The 22,296-nt window shown below is 35.0% G+C and overlaps 5 protein-coding genes and 1 long non-coding RNA gene across 11 annotated transcripts; 3 read left to right on the forward strand and 3 right to left on the reverse strand.

Moving 5' to 3' along the window:
* On the forward strand, positions 517–2,486 carry LOC104780254 (NAC transcription factor 56). The gene is made up of 3 exons (XM_010504759.2): positions 517–924; positions 1,112–1,419; positions 1,534–2,486. Exons 1-3 carry the CDS (start codon positions 735–737, stop codon positions 2,068–2,070), a joined length of 1,035 nt encoding a protein of 344 aa, XP_010503061.1. The 5' UTR covers positions 517–734; the 3' UTR covers positions 2,071–2,486.
* On the forward strand, positions 5,960–6,666 carry LOC104780289. The gene is made up of 2 exons (XM_010504789.2): positions 5,960–6,495; positions 6,583–6,666. The coding sequence occupies exon 1, from the start codon at positions 6,135–6,137 to the stop codon at positions 6,456–6,458; it is 324 nt and encodes a 107-aa protein (XP_010503091.1). The 5' UTR covers positions 5,960–6,134; the 3' UTR covers positions 6,459–6,495; positions 6,583–6,666.
* On the reverse strand, positions 6,501–9,388 carry LOC104780264 (peptidyl-prolyl cis-trans isomerase CYP37, chloroplastic-like). Of its 2 annotated transcripts, none has more exons than XM_010504768.2 (12): positions 9,138–9,388; positions 8,726–8,989; positions 8,536–8,625; positions 8,301–8,396; positions 7,999–8,106; positions 7,852–7,916; positions 7,670–7,772; positions 7,507–7,560; positions 7,227–7,385; positions 7,026–7,148; positions 6,892–6,941; positions 6,501–6,799 (listed from the first exon to the last, which is right to left on the reverse strand). In XM_010504768.2, the coding sequence occupies exons 1-12, from the start codon at positions 9,312–9,314 to the stop codon at positions 6,673–6,675; spliced, it is 1,416 nt and encodes a 471-aa protein (XP_010503070.1). In that variant the 5' UTR covers positions 9,315–9,388; the 3' UTR covers positions 6,501–6,672. The 2 variants fall into 2 exon arrangements, with proteins under 2 accessions (XP_010503070.1, XP_010503082.1); XM_010504780.2 differs by having other exon boundaries at positions 7,852–7,901; positions 9,138–9,387.
* LOC104780302 lies at positions 10,197–11,850 on the reverse strand. Of its 2 annotated transcripts, XM_010504806.2 has the most exons (3): positions 11,625–11,850; positions 10,980–11,495; positions 10,197–10,893 (listed from the first exon to the last, which is right to left on the reverse strand). In XM_010504806.2, exons 2-3 carry the CDS (start codon positions 11,464–11,466, stop codon positions 10,511–10,513), a joined length of 870 nt encoding a protein of 289 aa, XP_010503108.1. In that variant the 5' UTR covers positions 11,467–11,495; positions 11,625–11,850; the 3' UTR covers positions 10,197–10,510. The 2 variants fall into 2 exon arrangements, with proteins under 2 accessions (XP_010503108.1, XP_019102036.1); XM_019246491.1 differs by lacking the exon at positions 11,625–11,850 and having other exon boundaries at positions 10,241–10,893; positions 10,980–11,501.
* On the reverse strand, positions 12,428–14,514 carry LOC104780312. 4 transcript variants are annotated; one of them, XR_766697.2, is made up of 7 exons: positions 14,106–14,514; positions 13,644–13,963; positions 13,475–13,557; positions 13,219–13,376; positions 12,930–13,133; positions 12,601–12,846; positions 12,428–12,515 (listed from the first exon to the last, which is right to left on the reverse strand). It is a non-coding gene; the product is annotated as an uncharacterized LOC104780312 (long non-coding RNA). The 4 variants fall into 4 exon arrangements; XR_766699.2 differs by having other exon boundaries at positions 12,428–12,846; positions 13,644–13,705; positions 13,785–13,963; positions 14,106–14,509; XR_766693.2 differs by having other exon boundaries at positions 12,428–12,846; positions 14,106–14,512.
* Positions 20,032–20,556, forward strand: LOC109130514. Its single transcript, XM_019240118.1, has one exon. The coding sequence runs from the start codon at positions 20,222–20,224 to the stop codon at positions 20,426–20,428; it is 207 nt and encodes a 68-aa protein (XP_019095663.1). The 5' UTR covers positions 20,032–20,221; the 3' UTR covers positions 20,429–20,556.

Consider the following 22,296-nt stretch of genomic DNA (forward strand, 5'->3'; position numbering starts at 1 on the left):
GTTTTTAATAACGCTTCTAGAACTTTGATAGGGTTTTTTACACAGAGCGAAAAAATGTATAAATTACGTGTTATGTTTAGAAAAATTGTGTGGTTTTGAAAATAGCATCTTTGACAATATAATTTTCATCTTAAGAAAAACATGGGAAGAAGTGATCACATATTGACCACTTGAGAGCATTTTCCCAAATACAAATTCTTTTATACTTATTATTTGCCAACCATTATATCCAAAATTTAGTCATTTAGTGAAAGATATTCTGTTAAATATTTATAAATAAATATTCCAAAAAGTTACCATACTACAAAAATATATATATATATATATATATATAACATTATATCGTTTATATGATGACATCATGTGAGAGTGCTAACTGCTAACTTAAGTGTCATTATTTATTCTGTAAAAACATATAGTATGGTTTTGTAAATTGACGTAAATCTCCGGGGGTGTATATATAAATATGTAAGAAAGAACAGAGGATTAAAACCCACACAAAATTGGCATTTTCTACACAGCCCATTTAAAAGAATGATAACGCCGAGTCTGTGAAGCATTTTTCAGCACTCCCTTCTCCCAACCCCAAAAAAAAAAAACAAAAGAATCTCTAAGCAATTTTTTTTTTTTTTTCTTGGTAAAAAAGAGAGTATAAAATCTCAGAGAGTAGTAGTAGTAATATGAGCTTCTTCTCCTACCAAAACCTCCGATCACTGTACTAGATTTGTTTTACAATGGAGAGCACCGATTCTTCCGGTGGTCCTCCACCGCCGCAACCTAACCTTCCTCCAGGTTTCCGCTTTCACCCAACCGACGAAGAGCTTGTGGTTCACTACCTCAAACGCAAAGCTGCTTCCGCTCCTTTACCTGTCGCTATCATCGCCGAGGTCGATCTCTATAAATTCGATCCATGGGAGCTTCCTGGTACGTACACACACCCTCAACCATCATCATCATCATCAACTCTTTTTTTTTTTTTTTTCATTATTCGATTCATTTGAATTTGAATCTGTTAGTTCTTTTTTTTTTTCCAGAGATCATCTCTGTGTGTGATGGATGACGTATGATCAAACTGTTTATTTTTTTTTGTTTTGTTCTAATGGTTATATAGCTAAAGCTTCCTTTGGAGAGCAAGAATGGTACTTCTTCAGTCCTCGAGATCGGAAGTATCCAAACGGAGCAAGACCGAACAGAGCCGCCACCTCAGGATACTGGAAAGCAACCGGTACAGATAAACCGGTTCTTGCTTCCGACGGTAACCAAAAAGTCGGTGTGAAGAAGGCACTCGTCTTCTACAGTGGTAAACCACCAAAAGGCGTTAAAAGTGATTGGATCATGCATGAGTATCGTCTCATCGAAAACAAACTCAACAATCGACCACCTGGTTGTGACTTCGGCAACAAGAAAAACTCACTCAGAGTATTATTTCATCTTTAATAACTATATGATTCTTTTTTCGAACAATCTTGATCTTGAATTTTCTTGATCTTGAGTTTTCTTGATCTTGATTTTTTTTGCTTTTCTTGTGTGTAGCTTGATGATTGGGTGTTATGTAGAATCTACAAGAAGAACAACGCAGGTCGACATGTGGATAACGATAAGGATCACGATATGATTGATTACATTTTCAGGAAGATTCCTCCGTCTTTGTCAATGGCGGCTGCTGCTACTGGACTCCACCACCATCACCATAATGTCTCAAGATCGATGAACTTCTTCCCTGGGAAGTTTTCCGGCGGTGGTTACGGTATTTACTCCGACGGTAATACGAATTTATACGAAGGTGGTGGCATGATCAACAACAACATGGGTACCGACTCAGTCCCGATGATGATGATGCCGAATCAGAAACGAGCTCTTCCTGTGCCGTATTGGCCTGTAGCGGAGGAGGAGCAGGACGCATCTCCTAGCAAGCGGTTTCACGGTGGTGGAGATTGTTCGAACATGTCTTCTTCGATGATGGAAGAGACTCCACCAATGATGCAACAACAAGGTGGTGGTGTGTTAGGAGATGGATTATTCAGAACGACGCCGTACCAGTTACCCGGTCTAAACTGGTACCCTTCTTAAATCAAAATATGTGTTCTTAGCCGCCGGTGTGAAGAAATTTTTTCCGATTGGTGGGGGTTATTTAAATTTTATATAAATTTGAGATTTGTGTATATGTTTTGGGGTAAATTTAAAATTGGTCATAGGGGTTAGAGAAAGGAGATTATTTAGAGAGGCGGAGAAGTACTGAGGCAACATATACAAGAAACATAGGATTTTTATTCTTAAGAAAACGATTACTGTTTCTTAATTGTTATTATTAAATGTATAAATTATATACTTAGATGTTTTTTATATATAGATATATTGTATTGATGCATATAATTCTCTCAGTGATATTTTGAGATTGTATTTTCTTGTAAAGGAGATGATTTAAGAAAAAGAAAAAAAATAGTTGTGTAAAGTGTAAACTGTGTTATTTCTTCACATATGCTATATATCAATGGTGTTTTTGGAGTGAGATATTTCTTATAAAACTTTGGAAGATATTTTCTATGAGCTGACTGATGAGTATGGTCGATGGATCGTATCAGTAGAATATCAAATATTCTAAAGCCTAGCTAAAGCACTTCTTTTGAACAAAAATGGACACGAAGCCATTATTGTATGGAGTGGATTAAACGATTAATAGTAGTCACTATTTTCTCGATTAAACCCAAAACACTTTTAAAATATCTGACCAATTTAGTCGTCATCAGTTTTACCAAAACCGTATTAATAGAGAAACATCCGAGAGTAATATATAAAAGGATTTTGTATATTTTCAAAACAAGAACTCATCCAAGTGTTTTACCAAAAAAAACTCATCCAAGTGGATTATTAGACTCATCTCTTATTTCTAGCCCATGACTTGCCTTTTCCTAATTTTATATGCCACTTCTTATATAACGACGCAGTTGCCACTGCATGTGTACACATTAAAAAAAACACATTTACATAGACTTTATATTATAAAAAGATCGTGAAAACCAATCTTCTTTAGAAACGACCTGAACATGCTGAACTGATTCAAAGTAATGATAAGCTTCAACTGCGTACGTTGTGTAGATAAGAAATTTCAATAATTGCATGTAAAGCTATAAATATAATATATTATGATATTATGTTTTTATAGACATACGAGGGCCATCATCTCACGTTGATTGTGATTTATCTTCTTATTTTCTATCATATTTTTTTGTTTGTTTTGTATCATTAAATTCATACCAAACCAATCCTCAATTTATAGAGTAAGAAACTATTTTGTATCGTCAACCCATAATCTTGTTGGAAGCAAGAGCCAAACAAACTCGCAACTAAAATAACGAGAAATAAAGAAGAAGAAGAAGAAGAAAACAGATTATGATTATCTTAAACATAAAAATTTGCGTTTGTTTCATATGTTATAATCTCTTGTTTTTTTTTTCGACAGCTTCATATGTTATAATCTTGTAGTTTAATTTTGTTAGTAGAATAGTGATTCAAAGGTAAGAAAAACGATTTTATAACGTCTAAAAAAGAACTTAAATAAAAGCAATTGAATCTAGCTACTACTGTATAACATATTTATCTTACCTCAAAGTCTCAAACTGTAGTAATTTTGTCACTGATCAAAATTAATTATATGATATGAACAAATAACCTCCTACTTTAAAGAGTTTCCAGATATGTTCAGGTGTGGGTGTCATTTTCTGCTCACAATTTTTCTTTTCTATACCCGCTCACAACCTTACTTTTTTTCTTTTTATTCTGTCAATCTGCTCAGAATTTAGATTTTGATTAGACATCCCCCAAATATATTCCGTTAACCATACAGTTACAAGCACACCAAAATAAATGTAACTTTAAGGAAATAGTTTGATTAAACTTTGTGTCGTCGTCATGCTTTAAAGTTGTTTTAAAAGAAACTATAAACACTACGATATCGTATATTATATGTTCTTTCTATAGAGCTAGTCGTCCATGATTTATCAGAAAAAAACTGGGTTTAGAAGAAAAATAGAATCAAAAGATATATTGCATAAAAGCATACTGTGTGTGTGGTACGTTAAAAAAAAAAAAAAAGATTGGCCAGCAATGGACCATATGCTTCTACATCAGCAAAAGGAATCATTATCTTTAAACCAAGAAATTAAAGACGCCTTTAATTACATTCCTTTTCTGGATAATAAGTACAAACCACCTTTCAATTTTTCTTATATATCAATAGCGCTTCATTTTGGAAAACATATTGTATTTATTTCAGATAACACTTGCCATATTTTTCACATCCAAATTTTCTCTAAATTTTCTTAATTTATATATATATATATATATATATATATATATATATATATATCCTTGAGGCTAGCTCATACGATTCCTTGAATTATTTTAGATTTCAGATTCTGTCTAAATAGAGTTAACAAAATAAATAAAAAGCGAATAAAAGATGAAGAAAAAGGGGACAGTTAAGAGGCAAGGAAAATGCATGCTCAACGAAGATCGACGACAGCTACGTAATAGAAAAGCAAAACAACCGTTACATGTTATAGAGAGATTCTTAATATGAAAACCAGTCAATACGTTTTGTTTTCATGGATTGTACAATAAGATCCTAAACTTTTCCACAAAAAAAAAACATCTTCACTCCAAGAAGTCAATATACATCAAACACAAATTTACTTCCACAACCATTGTTAATAACAACCACAACAAACATGAAAGATAAAGAGCACCAAAGCGGCATCAATCTATTATCACTACTGCAATTGGTTTACCTCATATACACATCATGATGTTATTTTGCCCAATACAAACAGAAGGTGTATGTGTGTGTATACGTAATAAATTGGGTGATTATACTTATATTTTATGGATTTTAGATACAGAAAATAAAAAAAGGTGAGGGATGAAATATTAATGAAGGTAAAATAAGGGTTGGTTGGTGGAGAGGTAATGAAGAGATGAAATATGCACGGATCGGGGAATATGAACCAACGCTGTCTTCAACTCTCTATTTGGACTACATGACGATCCGTTTGATTACGATAGGAGTGAATTTTTAGAAACCCTCCAAACTATATTTATTTTTTTTATATAAAAAATCATTTATTATTGTAGGAGGATAGGATAATAAACACTTTAATTCACAAATTCAGTTATTTGTGTGAGTCATCATTACATGATGTAGTCATGGATGTACCAAGGATTTGAATCTAAATGATGACTCCTGATGGGATCCATCCGCCTTCTACATGTTTGCTATCATGTTAATGTTATATGAATTGATGTTTTGTTTTCTATTTCTAATGTTAAATTTAGTCTTGATTTAAAATTTGCAAATGATATTTTTATAATGTTTTTTTTTGTTACTTTCATTTCATAGGCGAAACTTGTTTGTTTTATATTTTGGCGCAAAATTATTTAGGTTTACAGCTTGAATTTACAAAGTAAATTTCATTTTAGCTTAAACTAAATGACACACACACAATGGTATAAAGGGAAACAAAATTAGAGGAGGTCCGCCAAATAGCCAAATTATGCAAAAGCCCATTATATATAAAAAAAAAAAAAAAAAATTCCAATATGATATAATATGACAATGCCAATTATTCAAAATTACATGGACCTCTTGCGGAGGTAGGAAACTTACTATGGACCTCACTAAATTACTAACTATTCCCCATAATGGTCTACAGTAGAATGGATCCATCCTGATCCTATTATAAAAAGCTTTGGACATTGTGTTTGCAAAGCTGGTAAAGAATTAGTATATTAGTAGTAGAGAGAGTTTGGCAAAAAAAGTACTAATTCTGTATGTTTCATTTGGTAAGGGCATTGAAGTTTCTCACTTTGTTCTTCAAAAGATGCGTCGTTGACTTGTTGGTGAAATGGAATTGGTCAAACATTCAAACTTTGACAAATTGGGAGCATTCAGAATTTGAAAAGTAGACCAACCTCTCCATTACAAAAAAACATGTAACCAGGTCAATGGTTCTGTTCTCTAATTCCATATTAATATAAAGAAAGAAGACTCATTGACTCTCTCTCTCTCACACACAGCTCATTTATAAAGAAACGTTTCTTGCATAATTCTATGTAAGAAGAGAGAACAATAGTAACTTATGCAGGTTGTGAGAAGGAGGATCCCATCAGGAGAAGGCGTTGAGATGCCTGGAAGATCCGAGACAAACAGGGTCAGAAGGAGGAGTCATGGCTCAGGTCTGAGGGTTCGAGTAGCTTGCACGTGCTCTGGACGGCCTGGTTCGACAAAGTGTGCGCGACACGGGTTTGTGGTGCCAAGCGATGAGAGGCTAATGAGGAAGGCCAGTGACGGTAGCAAAGAAGTGTTAAGGAGAGCTTTAACGCCTCCGATCAGGCGGATGAATCTCCGGTGGTTGAACTTCCGACCAACACCTAGCCGGCTCTGTAAAATGTCTTCTGTTTGATATCATATAACTGAGAACTTCTTTGTTTTGTTTGAATGTAAATAAACTTCAAAGGCTTTTCTTTTTCTTTTCTTTTCTTTTCTTGTAATGTTGGAAATCAAATAAGATACAGACACAATTGCAGAGATTTGGAAACTTAGCACTCTGTTACGGGGACAAGAAAGTGTTAGAACATTTTTGGATACAAAGAAGGAAGGAAGAAAGAAAGAAGGAATCAAGTGGATGAGTTGTTGTTTTGAGCAGGCAAAATAAGGCGTTCTTGGCCTTCGATTAGTTTTGCAGATTTGATTACATCTCCTGTCTTGATCTGCCCAAGAATATCTCTACCTGCTGTTGTGTATCTGTAGAATTTTGGAGCAAACAACAAAACCATCAATTCAAGTGCAACTTGCACGTTCTGCAATTTCGAACAAGAATGTTTTAAAGCCAATACCCGAAGACAGAGAACTGTCCTTCGTCAAAGGATAAACCACCTAAGCCAGACTGCAAATTTAAAAAAAGATCAGAAGGAAGCTCCTTTGGCTTTAAAATGGGATCAAGCTAAGGAAGTTTTGGAGTGATGCATACGTTTCTTTTGTCGTATAGGTAGAAGAAGAATTGGTAAGGAGAAGAGTAGTCCTCTGAGTTTTCGCTGTGCGCCATTGCGACAGCTCCATAAACTGATAAAGGAAGAACTGGTAACTCCCCATCCTTCCAAAGTCAAAATGCAAAAAAAACAAAGTCAGCTTTTCCGGTCTTTATTTTGGAGTAGAAGCGGTTTTGGTATACCTGAACACTCAATGGGGTTCTGTAGAGAGGTTCGAACTGTCCAGAAGGCATTACTTCCAATGGAACACTAACACTCTCCACCTTACCACTCCCATCCTCTGTGATAACAGCTTGGTTCACCGTATTGAGTTTGACTCCATCATATGCACCGCTAGTTACCTGAACATTCCGAGAAGCAAACAGTTTGTGCCACATGATTTCGAGATTTAAGAGTATTCGTCTCTTCTTAGGTTCAGGATGTGTAGCTAACAAAGGTTAAAGTTAGAGTAAACTACCTTACCAGTTTTGCGAAATTCCCTGCTGTTAGGGGGGCTGAATATCCATCTATAACGATCTGAACCCATAATATAAGCAAAGCAGCGTCTGGTGAACGAACAGCTCGAGAGATTGTGGATTATTATATAAGAACAACACTTTTCTTCGAAAACATGTGACTTTGATACCTGGATTGTAGCACTTTTTCTTTGATCACCCCCAGCTTCAGCTGAAAATGTAGAACCATCACCTTTCTCAATTGTCATTTCCACAGTTCCTCTACCTGCTAACCTATAGTTCCACAGAAGATCTGTTTAATTTGCTCCCAACAAGAGGAGATTAACTCAGAGAAACAGAAAATGGGACTCACTTGGGATAGTTTAAGTATTGCTGAGGAAGTAAAAATGACAATCCAGATGCCTGCAACAACAATTTCTAACATCAGCAGCTAAATCTTGTGCTTATGTGTTTCAACATACCCAGAAGAGATGAGGTGGGTCAGAAGAATTGCAAGTACCTGTAACAACTCCAGTTCCGCAACAGTATCTAGTGATGCTGCCAGGCCAAGGGACACTTTATCAGGATCTTGTTTCTTAATAGATGTTATAAGTGACTGAAGTCCACCCTATCAAACAAAAGATTATAAGGTTTATACCCGCTTATAGCAACACCAAATCACTTTACAACAGAAAACCGCCTATTGCAGTTAGCTGCAAAGTAAGAGAACTTTTCATTATACAAAATCATCTTCTATGAAATTGCTACAGGGATAACAGTCCATCAACTTGAGAATACAGTTGCGATTAAATTCCCACGTACATTGCCGTCAATCATAGTTGCATAGAGTTCTGAACCCTTGTCTTTCAAGTCTGCTGGTATACTAGCCAATATCTTATCTTTATCATCTATAGCCACCTGAAAAAATTTCATCAAGGATTCAATCTTGTGCTTCCAATATTCTTGCAAACACAATACAAATCAAGAGCTAACTCTATAACTTCAGTGCCAACCAATCAAGAGTCTTTATAGAGAAATAATAAGAGTAATTAATTACCTTTAGAGCTTTTTTGACATTGCTCTCCATGGTACCATAAGGCTTCCTTTGCGGAATTCTCAAAAGATATGATATATCTTCCAATGAAGCCTAAGCAACGAAAATATAGTATTATATAACACAATGAGTAATCACTAATTTATCAAAACCAAATTAACCAATATGAAGTCAAAGACAGTGTGTGACAAGCCTGTATTGTCTTCATGCTTGGATTAGCAGGAATAGCCTTTCTTAGAGCAAGTTCACCAGTTCTTGGAACTTTCGTGTCCGGAGAATAAAGAACCGCCTCTGCAGGTGAAATGTAAGCAGAGTCTAGACCACCAAGCAAAGGCATTGGAGACCAAACTTGAACAAATATCAAAATCGTTGCAACCAACTTCTCGAGATTCTTAGTTCCAGCTTCAAAAGGGTTCAACTTTGAATCAATTGAAGAATCGTAAGAATGTATAAGTTCCTGCACTGCTGAAAAAAACTTTTCAGTAGACGAATAAAATACCAATTCATCACTAAAACCCTAAAAAATCGAATTTTGTGCCTATAGATGAATAATACAGTAAACCCTAATGTGACATCAATGTAGAGCTTATATTTTTAAACCTGACCTTAGTGTTACCAATTTTACTGGATGTAGAAAGCAAACGCATGCGGAAATCTCCGTAATTGGTTCGATTAAAGGGTAATTTGGGTTTTACGAAGAGTGATCTGCGGTTGAGAGGTGAAGGGCGGAGAAATAAAATCCGGTGAGAACCGATGGTGGAAGAAGACAAAGGAGAAGCCATTGATGATGTGAGTGAAAAGCTTTACAAGTTACAGAGACTAAAGGATTAGAGAGAGTAGGAGCGATCTTGGCGCGCCTCATCTTCGATATGATTACGTGGAACTATATGAATGGATACACGTGGCTTCTTGTGAAGTTTAGTTAAACGGCGTGTTGTTTTTCTTTGTCGAGTGCAGACGGGACGGCATTGCTTCTTGTGTATCAACTCAACGTTTTGAGAATTCGCTTGTGCACGCTTTGCCGTGTGTCTGTGTGTGTTCGTTCTCTACAGAAAAAGTAGCTTTTTAAGGCTTGGCCCAATCATGGTCCAAGTAGATTAGAATAATAAAAGACTAAAATCTCTCAAGTCTCTTTTTCTCCAGTTCCATTCTATTTAGTCCCAAATGGTAAAAAAACAATATTTATTAAGTTATTAAAATTAAATAAAATTAAATTAGTAAGTGTTCAACGAAAAAACACAATAGTTCAGTGGTTGCAAGCTCCATGCGCACAACGTGCGTTCAGAGTTCGAATCCTATTATACGAGTTGCAACGAATACAACTAGGAGATATGCGGGTTGCAACTCTTACAACTAGGATGTTGAATTTTTTTTTTTAAATTGTTAGAGGTGTAGTTTCTTCTTTGGGGGTAATGGCTGGAGAGAATTTAATTCAATAATAAATAAGGGAGACAGATATTACATTGACGTGATGTGACAATGACTGGTCATTTAATGCCTCAACGATAAATGTACATAGACGAAGACGACATTCTTGAAATTCACTCAAACAAAGGTCGAATTTTTCTTTTATTTTATCTTTTCGTTTACACAGTTTTAATGGTTTCTTTTGCTACTACTCTCCACGACGTTAGTCTTGTACCACTGTACCAGCATTTTTGAAAACGCTAACGCGACAGTAAAAAGACTCATATCTTAATCACGCACATACTAAAAGATTCTGCGTTAATAATATGCTAAAGCTTTTTCATATAAATACAAGACTATAAACGCAACCGCAGCGTTTTTGTCTTTCCATCAAAGCATCCGGTTCCGCTTCGCCTCCCCAGACGCCCACAACATACGTTTTGATGATTTACATTCGTAATTAATAGTATATCACAATTATTGTTTTCAAAACCTCCAGACTTGGACTACGTGCCGTTTGCTTTATATATAACGAACCCGACACACAAACGCTGCCGTTTTGAACGCCACGTCAACATCTCCAATCGAGGCGGACTTCACGGGGTCCGGCGACGAGTTCACTGGGTTTCCTGAAAGACACGATGTGGCTTCCGGCCATAAACGCCGTGACTCGCTCAGAGACTCGGATATCTTCCATCTTCAGCTCATGTAAACGCCGCACGTACTCCGGCACGTGTAAGAGATCCCAAACCACACACAAACCACCAGGCTTCACAACCCTAACAATCTCACCGAGAACTCTCATCCTCTCCGCCGCCGCTTCAACCGATTTCTGACCGTGCTCTTTCCCAACCGTGTGAACGAACACAGAAGACACCACCACGTCGAAGTAATTATCCCCAAACGGTAACGTCCTCACATCTCCTTCACGGCAAGTCACATACTCTTGAACACCTACGCGAATTTTTCGAAAATCAATCAAAAACAATTTCAATTTCGCAAAATTGATTCGGGTGGGAACAAATGTTTGTTGTTGTTACCTTCGAGTTTAGCAGTGCGGAGAGTGGAGAGAGTGGTGCGTTTAGAGCGGTCTAACCCGACGACCCGACCGGAGCTACCGGTTTTCTTAAGCTGCGTAGCGACGGCATTGAGGAGGATACCACGTCCGCATCCGAGATCGAGAGCGGTTTTGACACAAGACCAGTCACCGACGGAGCTGACCATGCGTTGAGCCATCTCGTACTGAAGCGGAACATCGGAGTAGACGAAATTAGCGGCGGCGAAGAGGAGACAGACGGCGGAGAGACCGGTGACAGCGCCAGTGAAACCGGCGGCTAACCTGGAAGCGCCGGAGAGGAAGAAGGAATCGAGGAAGAAGCAAATCTGGTCGAAGTAGATGAGGAAGAGAACAGAGAGAAGAGAGAAGAAGAAAGCATGGAAGAGAAGGAAGACGAGTGTCTGCCATTGCTCGATTCCGTAGATGGCGTAGATCTGAGTCCAGTCTCTGTTTCCGGCGGTTTTACCCATTTTTTTTATTTCCAAAACTCCGATCAAATCTGAGACAAGTCAAGAAAAGAAAAAAAAAAAAATCATATCTATTATAGAATGAGTTTTGTCACATTTGAAATTTCGAATTGACAAAACTAAGAAGAAGTAACAAATAGAGTAAAGAAAAAAGCAAGTACCAGATGATCCAGAGACGATGAAAACAAGATGTTTTCAGATCTCAGGAGTTTGAAATTTTAGCAAATTGTTGAGGTGGAATACGCAAGAAAGCTGAGAATAAGAGTTACATCAAGGACGATGAACTGATTTTGAAGATGTGTGGTCCGTTACAGGAGCATGGTTGTGAAAGAGAGAGTGAACTTACGAAGAAGAAGAAGAAAATAGAAAAAGGGAATTACGATAAAGGGATTTTGCTAAAACTTTTGGTCATACCATTTTTTTCACGCGCTTTCTTTTTCACTCTATGCTTTTTGTCGGTTTCTGCATTTTCAAATTAAACCACTGGTTTTGTTCTTTTTTCGTTTTTTTTTTTTAATTTAAAACCGGTAAAGTCGCTTGATTTTTTTATAATTAATTTGGAGGTTGCTAACAGAAAAATCATTAGTGTTAAGTGTTAACCTTTTCTTAATTAAAATATGCATTATACAATATAGGTTTGAATCTGGAAGGTTACACAAAAGTGACAGTAACTCAGTAATATAAACAAATCATTCATGTCATTAATCCAAAACATTCAAATAATTTAGGTTCGAATAGTATTAAGTATTAACCTATATAAATAAATATTAAATCATGCATGTAAGCAAAAAAAAAAAAAAAAAAAGTTAGAGATTGTATTTTTGGGTTCTTAATTTTTTTAGTATTAAAAAGTATATTTTTATAAAATAAGAACCTTTTGTTTGTTAATTAAAATTGTACTCCTCCAATGCTAAACTCTTATAAGTGAGGTTCTTAGTTTAAAAAAAAAAAAATTGAAAGTTTAAATGTTTAAACAATGAAGATTTTATTATTGCATCTCATAATAGATCATGACAGTGCTCACAAACTCGAGCACCTTCTGCAACCTATCACTGTACCCAAACACAAAGCAGTTTTAGTTCTGGCCTGAAGGCAAACATAGACCACACATCAACCATATGCAAACTAATAATTTACCTTCTCCTTCTGGAGCTCTTGGAGTTTCCTCTGGAACTCATCTAATCTCTTCAGCGACAAGTCAGACTCGTCAACCACATGAGGCCCATTATTCAAACCGCCAGCTATCTCTTCACATATCTTCTGAATCTGTGATTGTACATCAGAAAACGCCCGGACCCTTTCCTCTTTCTGTTGCCAAAGTTGTTCAAGAGGAGGTGCTATCGCAGAGAGCTGTTCTTTGATCGTCCCTGAACTCTAATATGGCTGCAATCGAGACAGAGACAATGAATCACCCTATAAATCATCTAGTAATAGCATTCCACTTGTAGACGTGAGAGATGACTTACAATGTCAATATAGCTCTTTTCCCCTAGAGCAGATGTGAGATTGGAAAGTTCAACAGTAGCATCAGACAAGGTCTGAAGAAGCTCTGCGCGAGATTTTGCAGCCTACTCAACCTTCTTTTTGTAAACATTGAGCCACTCCTCCTCAATCTGAAGAAGCGGTTTGTCTCGTTCTTCATCACTCTCACCAACTTCATCCCAGATTTCCTATATAAACAAAAGTGTGTCCATTGAGTTCTTGGAACCTTACTACTATAACAGCTAGGTTACGTTTGTGTGTTACAAAATTTACCTGCAACAGGGAGTTCCTGGCTTCATACATACAAGTCTCGATGGTTTTGCAATCATGTAATAGGGAGGTGAAGCTTCTATCTTGGCCAAGAGATCAGCAGTGGCAGCATTGAATGGCTTCAAAGCATGAGTCTCATCAAACATCCATGGAAATATCATCTACATATAAAAATCCAAAACCGTAATTTAATTAACCAACGTGAACCAATCATCCAAGCTACAAGTAATTAGTCATATAATTAGAAATACTTGGAAACCTGTACAAGATATTAGCAGTAGTTTGTTTCCGTCCTTCCGGCTCAAAGCTCAAGTATGTAAGTGCACAGAAGCCACCAAAACTCTGCAGAAAAAAAAAAGTTAAACAAGAAATCAGATGAAAAGAACTGAAGTATAGATTGACTGATAGACAATACAGAGACAAATTACCTGACCCAAAATAGTCCAAGGATGGACATTAGGAACAAGATGAACTCTAATAAACTCAGCATCTAAAGAGTTACAATGTCAATGAGCATTGATCAGTCATCTAGAAGAAAATTTACAATTAAGGAACAAGATCAATATTACCCCCAAAGCCTCTTTCTTCTCTTATTACCCCACGACGAAATCGGTTCACAGGGCTTATAACGAAGAGAAGATGATGATGATGATTCAGGAACAGGGTTTTGGCTATTGAAAGATAAGCAGTGGCATAAGACCATTGACGAGCTCATCAAGTACATGAATCAAACCCAACATCGTTTGTACTGTAAATTTCAAGGAAACAACAAAACAGATTCTTCAATACAAACCCACAGATTTTTGTTTCTTTTATAAAAATTCAACAATTTTAACAAAGCCCTAATCACGGAATTCATATAAGTATTAGGGTTTTGCCCAGAAAGTTACCAAAAGCGAGAAGAAGAAGCAGACCCCGGATGCGAGAGTATCGTTTTCCGCCGCGTCGCCACCGCTCGTCGCGAGAGAGAAGGAAGAGGGAGAAGAAGAAAAAAAAGTTTTTCTATTTCCTAAAATGTTTCACCCAACCAATTTTGACCACGTCGATGACTATGAGGGACTCTTAAACCTCTTAGTTAAGAGCTCTTTCTTAGCATATTCACCAATTTTGATTTAATTTTAATCACATTATAACTAAGAACTCAAGCTAAAAACCCCCGAGATAGTCTCATAGAGTTAAGGGACAAAGACCGTAAATTAAGTTTCATTTGTATATTATTACCACGTTAGATCACTAAACTAATTAAATGAGTGTACTACTTGATTTTTGACTTTTATTTTACATACTCAATTAGTAGATACTATCTTCGAACACCGAGACAACATTTAAATTTGTTGGACACAAGTAGAGACCATGTGTGTAAAGTCTCTCTTCAAACTTCAAAGAAGAAGCGCGTTCCAGGGTTTAAATGATAAAACTTATAAAGGCGACAAAATGTAAAGTGTTTATTCATCTTCAAGATAATGTTGTTTTATAGCAAATATAAATATCTCACACTTTATTAAATTGTAAAATACTGTCACAGATATTTAAAAAAAAAAAAAAAAATTGATAGCCAGTGGAGCTAGCAATAGAGACGACGTGAGATCGGAATCGTCAATAGATAATGTCTGTTATCATGCATGCACTATGTTCCTAGATTCGACATCGCCTGCAATTCTCGTCAAAGATAAAAAAAATAAAAACACTATATATGAAATCAAAGAAGACAAATATTACTTACATCATCTTCTTCTTTTTTATTGTTGAACTCATATTTTAATTTCACGAGACAATTTAAAACATATAATCGAAAATATGGTAAATTCGAAGGCTTAGTTTGGCAAAGTTTATACATATTGTATGTTCTCTTTTCATGAGTTCGACTCCTATATTTTTACCTATCCCGAATAGCGTAAAGTTGGCAAAGTTCACACTTTATTTAGCGTTAAGTTGTGTTCAGTCACCAAGTTACAGCCGTACATCTTACACTCTCGCCACTTATCAAGACGACACGTTCCATATTTGATTCTCCGTATTATTGTTACGTGAAAAGACCCATTGTTATATTACGATCAGACAACAACTAGATTCTTTTTACATCTATGCCTCTTTTAGAAACACAAATCCGATAATTTCTCATAATCACACAAATTACGGATAAAATCGATTTCGAATCAGGTCATCGACGAATCTGACCTTACTTTCTTCTTGTTATTTCTTAACTATAGCTATTTAAAGCATATAACTCAATCAATATCAAACTCGAGTAGGTCTACTTTCCAAACTTTAGTATGTTTCCGTATTTTATTTTTGATGTTAATAATATTAACAACGCGCTGTCTCAAATGGAAACAAATTAAAGAGATATATAATCATTAGCGAATATATTTTAAATCATGCTTTTTTTTTTTTTTTTGATAAAATATGTTCAAACAAACTTCCCACTGAATATTCAGACTCTTTGTTTATTATAACAAAACTAGGATTGAACCGCGGGACAAAAAAATATTTATTTGTGTTTTAAATATATTTTAATACTTTTTTAATTATTAAAATATTAGTCAAACCGATATAAATAAAATATTTGTTTTTTCTTTGCCATGTTTGTATATTTTGTAGTTCATATAATAAATATGCGTAGCCGTGACTTAGTGCATCAAAAAGAAACCACCGCCTACTGCCTCATTTTCATTAAATCAAGAAGCCCTTACATTGGTGAGATTCAACCCTTTAGAGCAGAGAAGCTTAGATCTTTTAATCGAAAGACTTGAATGAGGTTTTTCTGAAATTAGTAATTATCTATAAATAAAGTAAAAAACTGAAATGTCATTAGATATATTAAATGAATTGGTTTAATACTAAATATTAAATGAATTAGTAAAAACTTAAACTTGATTCTTCTTTATTAAAATGTTGGTTAAAAGTGTTAATTTTGAAAAACTAAGTAATTTTGGTAGAAAAAAAGGAAAAAACCAACACCACCAATTGGAACGGGTCTATAACATATGACATATTTAACTATTAAACCAACACTAAAACTAATTTTTAAATATTTCATGCATATATTATATATTTATAACCATAGTTTGGAATTAATTAAGTTATAAATGATATCCATATTTACAGAGCCGTGCCAATGGTTATGGAGGTCGGAGGCACAACAAAAAAAAAATTACATGATTTTTTTTTCCTTTTTTCTAACGCACTTTGGTTTAATTGATAGGCTTAAATATGAGTACTAATTAACATGCGATACATCCCAGTATAATACTTTTGGTATAAAATAGAAAGTATTATATCAATGTTATACTACATTATTAAAAATAAAAAATGATCATATAGTTTCAGAAATGATAACTAATTAAATTTATTAATTATGTAAAATCCTAGTGCTATTTGCAAAAAGAATACAATCTTCTTTAAATTATAAGAAGATTCATGTAAACTCTAACCCGTTCCATCACATCACCTACAACATTATTAAGTTATGTAAACTGTTTTGAACCGGCAATCAATAGTTTTACAGATTAATCCAAGTACTATAAAATATAACATCATCATTCTAAACAAAAAATATTTTGCTAACCCGTTTATATCTTATGATATTTAATATATAACTAATAATATATTGTATAGTATGCTGGTTTGAGTATATTTTGATTACCCACAGGTCAGGAGTTCGATTCCTACCTAGCATTTTATATTTTCGTTGTCCTAATTATAAATAACAAAATTACCCTCGTCTTCTTCTTTCAGAAATTTTATCAGTTTATTTTTGGACAAACTTAGAATCAGTTCTTCTTCTTTTCTCTATTTTCTATACATCATATGCTAGATCCAATAAGTACATATTCATTTCTATGTTAGCAACGAAGAAATGATTTTTTTTTTGAGATTGTGTTTTTTAATTTACATGAACAGATCATAACCGAAAGACAATTCAAGTTTGCTTGATCAAAGAAAAAAAATCTGGAGATGACCGAAAAAAACAATGAATGACCCTATCAGAGATTCATAAAAAACATGCGAATCCTTCGATAAATAGGTTGAATTTTTTAATTAAGTTTTTAATTTCAAATTTACCCTTTTCAATTTTAATTAATCATCTCCTTAATACTTAATTGAGGCAATTGCTGTAATATTAGCTAGGATTTTGGACATTCTTAATTTTGTACTTCTCTTTTAATAGTATTAAGATACTACGTGTTAATGCAAAAGAACCTACATATATATAGAACTTTTGGGGTCCATAGTTTGACGAAATGTAAGAAAAACGTTAAAATGAGTATGGGAAACAGTATGAGAGGCATTAACCCCACCGGCTTTATTAAATGCTCTTTTGGAATAACAAAACACACTAAAAGTCTAAATAACGCTTACGTTCCTACTTGCTACCACCAATTTCTCTTTCACATAACACAACTATAAAACAAAAGAAAGGTCTATTTTATTTTCGAAAACAGGAAGACTCTAAAATATCATTAAACTATGGGTTTGAAATTCGAATAGATAACTAGTATTGAATTTTCAACGACGAAAAATGATGGTTTCGAAAATAGTGAACTATTGATAGTCTCGCAAAATCAAGTTATAATTACATGTATTGTCTCGTTTTGATTCAGTTGCTTTCACATATGGATTGCGTATGCGTTTCCAAGAGATTAGTCTATGGAACGAATGTTGAATACAGTACGATAAAAAGAAGAATAATAAGGAAGTGCATGAAGGCTGTCCAATAAAATGGTGGATTGTATTGTAGTAAGGACCTTTTGTTCGTACTGTAATTATGACAAACGGACCAGTGACCACTATGGGAACCTTAATTAGCTAATAAAATAACTATCAGAATTCATCGTCAGCAATACGTAAGTTATACTATACAACGAATATAGAAATACGTAAGTTGCGCTACATGCGTGTCCCTTTTTTTCTATAGGCTTTTGTATAATAATCTTTATCGGAGAAAAAAAAAAGGTTGCCAGAAGAGCTAGAAATGAAAGTTATCTAGAACTATAAAATAATTCGGCTGTGCGTGATCTCTTATGGAGTAGTACGTGAGACCTTAATTTTTAATAATCGTATCATTTAATGAAGTGTCGGTGTTCAGTATGTTCACATATGCGGGATGCCTCATAACCGAACAGAACTATCAAAATATTTCTTGATTTTTGTAACTCACACATGACCCAGCTAAGCTAGGAGAAGTTTTTATATTTTAAAATCTTATCAAATGTCAATATGTAAATAACATTTTTTGTTCTGTATCATCATCAACACTCTACTTTACACTCTCTAATTAACATAATTTTTTTTCTAATAATATATTTATGAATAAGAAATAAAATTTTGTTTGTGTCTCCTTTACTTTACATCATTTTTTTGTTGTTTCATGTGACATTTTGAAATTCCATCCATTCTTCTTTCTTGAAAGTTATTAAGAAAAAAAAGGAAACATGAATTTGAAAACAATACTAATCCTTGTTAGTTTTGTCAAAAAATAAGATTGTAATCTTTTTTCCCTTTTTGTAATATATATATCTTTATCAACAATCTGTCATGTTAAAGCATGTGATATTAGGAAAGCAATTTATATTGTTGGGGTACAAAATGCAAAACAGCCAGTGATGTAAGGACGTATATGTAAAATGATAAACATCCAGAAATCAAAAGCAGCCGTAGAGAGAATCTTAAAAATCTTGGAGAGAATAGTTTACGAAGTAACAACCTGATTAGTTGGTAGACGCAGAACGACCTAACCCATCGTTGACTTGTAGTAACCCCCTACTCCCTCAACTTTGTTTATTTATCTAACATTCTTATTTGATTATTATTAGTACCTAACTCTTTCTAGTCTTAAAGTCAAACTTAGCCATTAGTCAAATATGTAAGTGACCATTTTGTTTTTGACTAATCGTGGATATAGAATAATAGAAACACATATTTTTTACGCATATATTTTAGCGATGATGCATAGATAATTTTTTAACCATTCTCTCTTGAGTTCGTGGCCGTTTGGTTTCTACTATTCTAGTATGGAGTTCTATAGAAGTTCGATAAAAAGACTTGAGCTCTTAAAATTTTACAGCGTAGAGCAGAAGAAGGGGACATTTTCGGACATCTTTTTATACGATGAAGTAGTTTGTTTTTATATAAAGTACATCATTCATGTTTTAAAGCTAATATAATGAGTGTTGTTTGCCATATGTAATATTCAGACTTTGAGTTTAGTGTAAGCTAGCCCAATATAACATAGACCTGACAAGTTTTAATAATGCTTTAGGCCCATATCTATTTCTGTGCTTTTAAATGTTAAGAAAATGCATGGAATGAGAAAATTTGACAATGTAAAGGTGGGAGAATGGGATTTTTCGCATGACCCATATTTCCGATAAGGAACAATGATAAACTCAACCTCCAACTAATAATTCTACACGTATCAGGAACCCAGTACATGATTCATCAATGACCTATATCGCCTTCACGCAATAACATATATGCAACATAACTCTTGTTAAAAAAAAAAAACAAAAAATAATTAACTAATTTATTTAATATTCAAGAATCAAAAACTCGTTAGCTATGATTTAGAACGTCACAACAATACATTAAATACTGAAAGCGTAACAAACAGTATCATTTCTCCTTGAGAATATAGGAATTAAAATATAAATGAGAGACCCTATCGAAATTGGAAATGAACATAAACAAAAATGAAATGAAGAATTCAGTTAGAGGTTGGGGGTTGTACGTGTGTGTACGCACGTCAAAAACAAAACAAAAATCTTATAAATAGATCATTATCTCTATAAATATTATGTCTCGAATCATATTCTTATTAACTACTAAAACATTCTACGCCGAACACGTGTGCATCGCGAAATCAATTATCTTGCGTATTTGTAACCCAATTGTATCTTCAAGAAACACAACTTTTTTAGGACCAATATCGATCACAATCCTGCTTTACTATAAGGTTATTCTTTCAAGTGCATTTTTTCTACTTCTTATTGAAGGATCAACGAGAATGGTGTGTTTTTGTTTCTTGGTGGACCAGAAGAAGAAGGTTAAAGGAAGCAAACCGGCGGCGGGAATGTGTTCCCGGTGCGGTCGTGGAGCAAGAGTAGCCGACATGAAGACTTCGACGAGGTTCTGTCTAATTCCTATTTACTGTCGATCCTGGAGAGCAATCGTATGCAGCTTTTGCGGCTCGGTTCTTAAATCCTACCGTTGAGATTTTATTTTTACATGTTTTGATACCTCTTTTATAAAATCCCCTTTTAGTTTTCTTATACAGTGTCTATGATTTAAAAAAAGACCTTTGTAAAGTTTCCAAAAAAAGGTGTTCTGATTTTGATACTAGACTCTAATGTGAAAAACTTACGCAATAGCGTGATATATCTTCTAATTTTATCAACCACAAAAAAATTAGAACCGTGATTTATGTACAACCAACCATATTTGCAATTATGCAAAATTACTGATAAAGTGTATGACTTTGGAGCTCATTTGGTTTGAGCGCTCAACTCAATCTCATGGGTTTCAATTAAAAACAAAGAAGAAGCAAAAAAGATAATGTAAAAGAAAATCGGCCATATACCTATTAGGCATTAGCTACCATTTCATTTCATATACTTTAGATCCTTAAGAAAATGTGGAGAGGAGATACCCAACACTCACTTTTTTTTTTCTTTGCCATCACCCCGCGGGAATCGCGTGGTTGCAAATTTTGGTTCTTTTTTTGCTTTATCTTCCTCTATTTCCGATCAAATCCGTTGAAGCTTGGTACTCCTCTAGTCGTTATCACGAATAATATGCATACCACTATTACGCTAACCATAATTTTTTTTTGGAATACCATGCTACACAAAATTTTCTAACATTAAACTACGAAATGTTGCATGAGGCAATCAAAATGGCACGAAAGTAAGGAAATCAGCATGAAAGTTTGTTTAGCCGTGGCCCGTGGGATATAAGAGAGAGCGAAAACTGTGGAAAAAGCATAAAAGTGAGGGGAAATTTTGCTAGCTCCGCATAAAAAGATTGGCCACTTATCAAGCGATTCGATTATTGCTTTGATGTCTATGTAATCATTCTCGAAAGAGCAGCAATATAATTACATTGAATACCAATCAATGATGCAGCAATTAAATTTAATTAGATATATGTTTTTTTAATCTAGTTCCAACAAAATATATAAAAGATTTCAAATCTTTTGGTTGTTGGATATGGGCTTCGTCCCAACATTCTATGAGGTCCAAATAGAATACTCTCAAGATTTTAGGGCCTGAAGTTATGGATATTGTCCATCTGGCCGCAGGAGCAAAATCGTCATTTTACAGAGAAACAAAAAAAGCCCTAAGTCAATGGTCCAATATATATATCAGATGTCATTGTTAGAGCTAGGGATCCACTTTTTGGGCAATTAAAGAGAGAAAAGCAATTATTTTCATATTAATTGCACTTAGCTCTTTGATTGTCATTTTCTGTAAACCCTTCACTTCAATTCTACGTTAATAAGAGGATCAGTTCCAGTTTATCTAAGAATATCCGTATTATTTATATTGTCGATTTCTTCCACCAATAATTTGGCGCCCACCGTGGGGCTAGACGGAATCCTTTCATTTGACGAATAGAATTTGAAGACAGGTGTTTGCAGAAAACCAGAAGCATGTCTCACACCGATCTCTCCAGCAATGAAGGCGTCGACTCTTCCGCAGCCCGCGTCAAGTCTCCCAGGCGCACCATATGGGGGCGCACCCGCGCAAGGACGAACCAGCTCCAAGGCGTCGACAGTACCGAAGCAGCTACGGTCGAGGACGCAACACTCACTAACCGCGCAGCCGTACGCGCGTAGCGCATTGCTCCAACCAATGTTGTTTGTGTCGTCCGTAGCCGTAGGCGCTACGCCCCCTGTTCGTGTAGCCGCTGGCATCAATCCAACCGACCGCGAAGCCATAGGCGCTACGCGCGTCGCTCCAACCAATCACACCCAAATTATCCTTGCACCCCGGACGACACAAACAACATCTCATCCCGCGTATCACGTCCATACGCAAGCACTTGTCACTCATAACGAACAATCATCGATATTCTCCACGC

The sequence above is a fragment of the Camelina sativa genome, chromosome 1 (assembly GCF_000633955.1).
Source record: "Camelina sativa cultivar DH55 chromosome 1, Cs, whole genome shotgun sequence".
Lineage (NCBI taxonomy): Eukaryota > Viridiplantae > Streptophyta > Magnoliopsida > Brassicales > Brassicaceae > Camelina > Camelina sativa.

Bases quoted from the DNA above. Each gene is read 5' to 3' on its own strand.
- LOC104780254 (XM_010504759.2), top strand. From the start codon at position 735: ATGGAGAGCACCGATTCTTCCGGTGGTCCTCCACCGCCGCAACCTAAC. The intron at 925-1,111 runs GTACGTACACAC...ATGGTTATATAG, and splicing joins CGATCCATGGGAGCTTCCTG to CTAAAGCTTCCTTTGGAGAG. The intron at 1,420-1,533 runs GTATTATTTCAT...TCTTGTGTGTAG, and splicing joins ACAAGAAAAACTCACTCAGA to CTTGATGATTGGGTGTTATG.
- LOC104780289 (XM_010504789.2), top strand. From the start codon at position 6,135: ATGCAGGTTGTGAGAAGGAGGATCCCATCAGGAGAAGGCGTTGAGATG.
- LOC104780264 (XM_010504768.2), bottom strand. From the start codon at position 9,314: ATGGCTTCTCCTTTGTCTTCTTCCACCATCGGTTCTCACCGGATTTTA. The intron at 8,626-8,725 runs GCTTGTCACACA...TTCGTTGCTTAG, and splicing joins CAAGCATGAAGACAATACAG to GCTTCATTGGAAGATATATC. The intron at 6,800-6,891 runs GTATTGGCTTTA...AAAATTCTACAG, and splicing joins GGACAGTTCTCTGTCTTCGG to ATACACAACAGCAGGTAGAG.
- LOC104780302 (XM_010504806.2), bottom strand. From the start codon at position 11,466: ATGGGTAAAACCGCCGGAAACAGAGACTGGACTCAGATCTACGCCATC. The intron at 10,894-10,979 runs GTAACAACAACA...AAATTCGCGTAG, and splicing joins CCGCACTGCTAAACTCGAAG to GTGTTCAAGAGTATGTGACT.
- LOC109130514 (XM_019240118.1), top strand. From the start codon at position 20,222: ATGGTGTGTTTTTGTTTCTTGGTGGACCAGAAGAAGAAGGTTAAAGGA.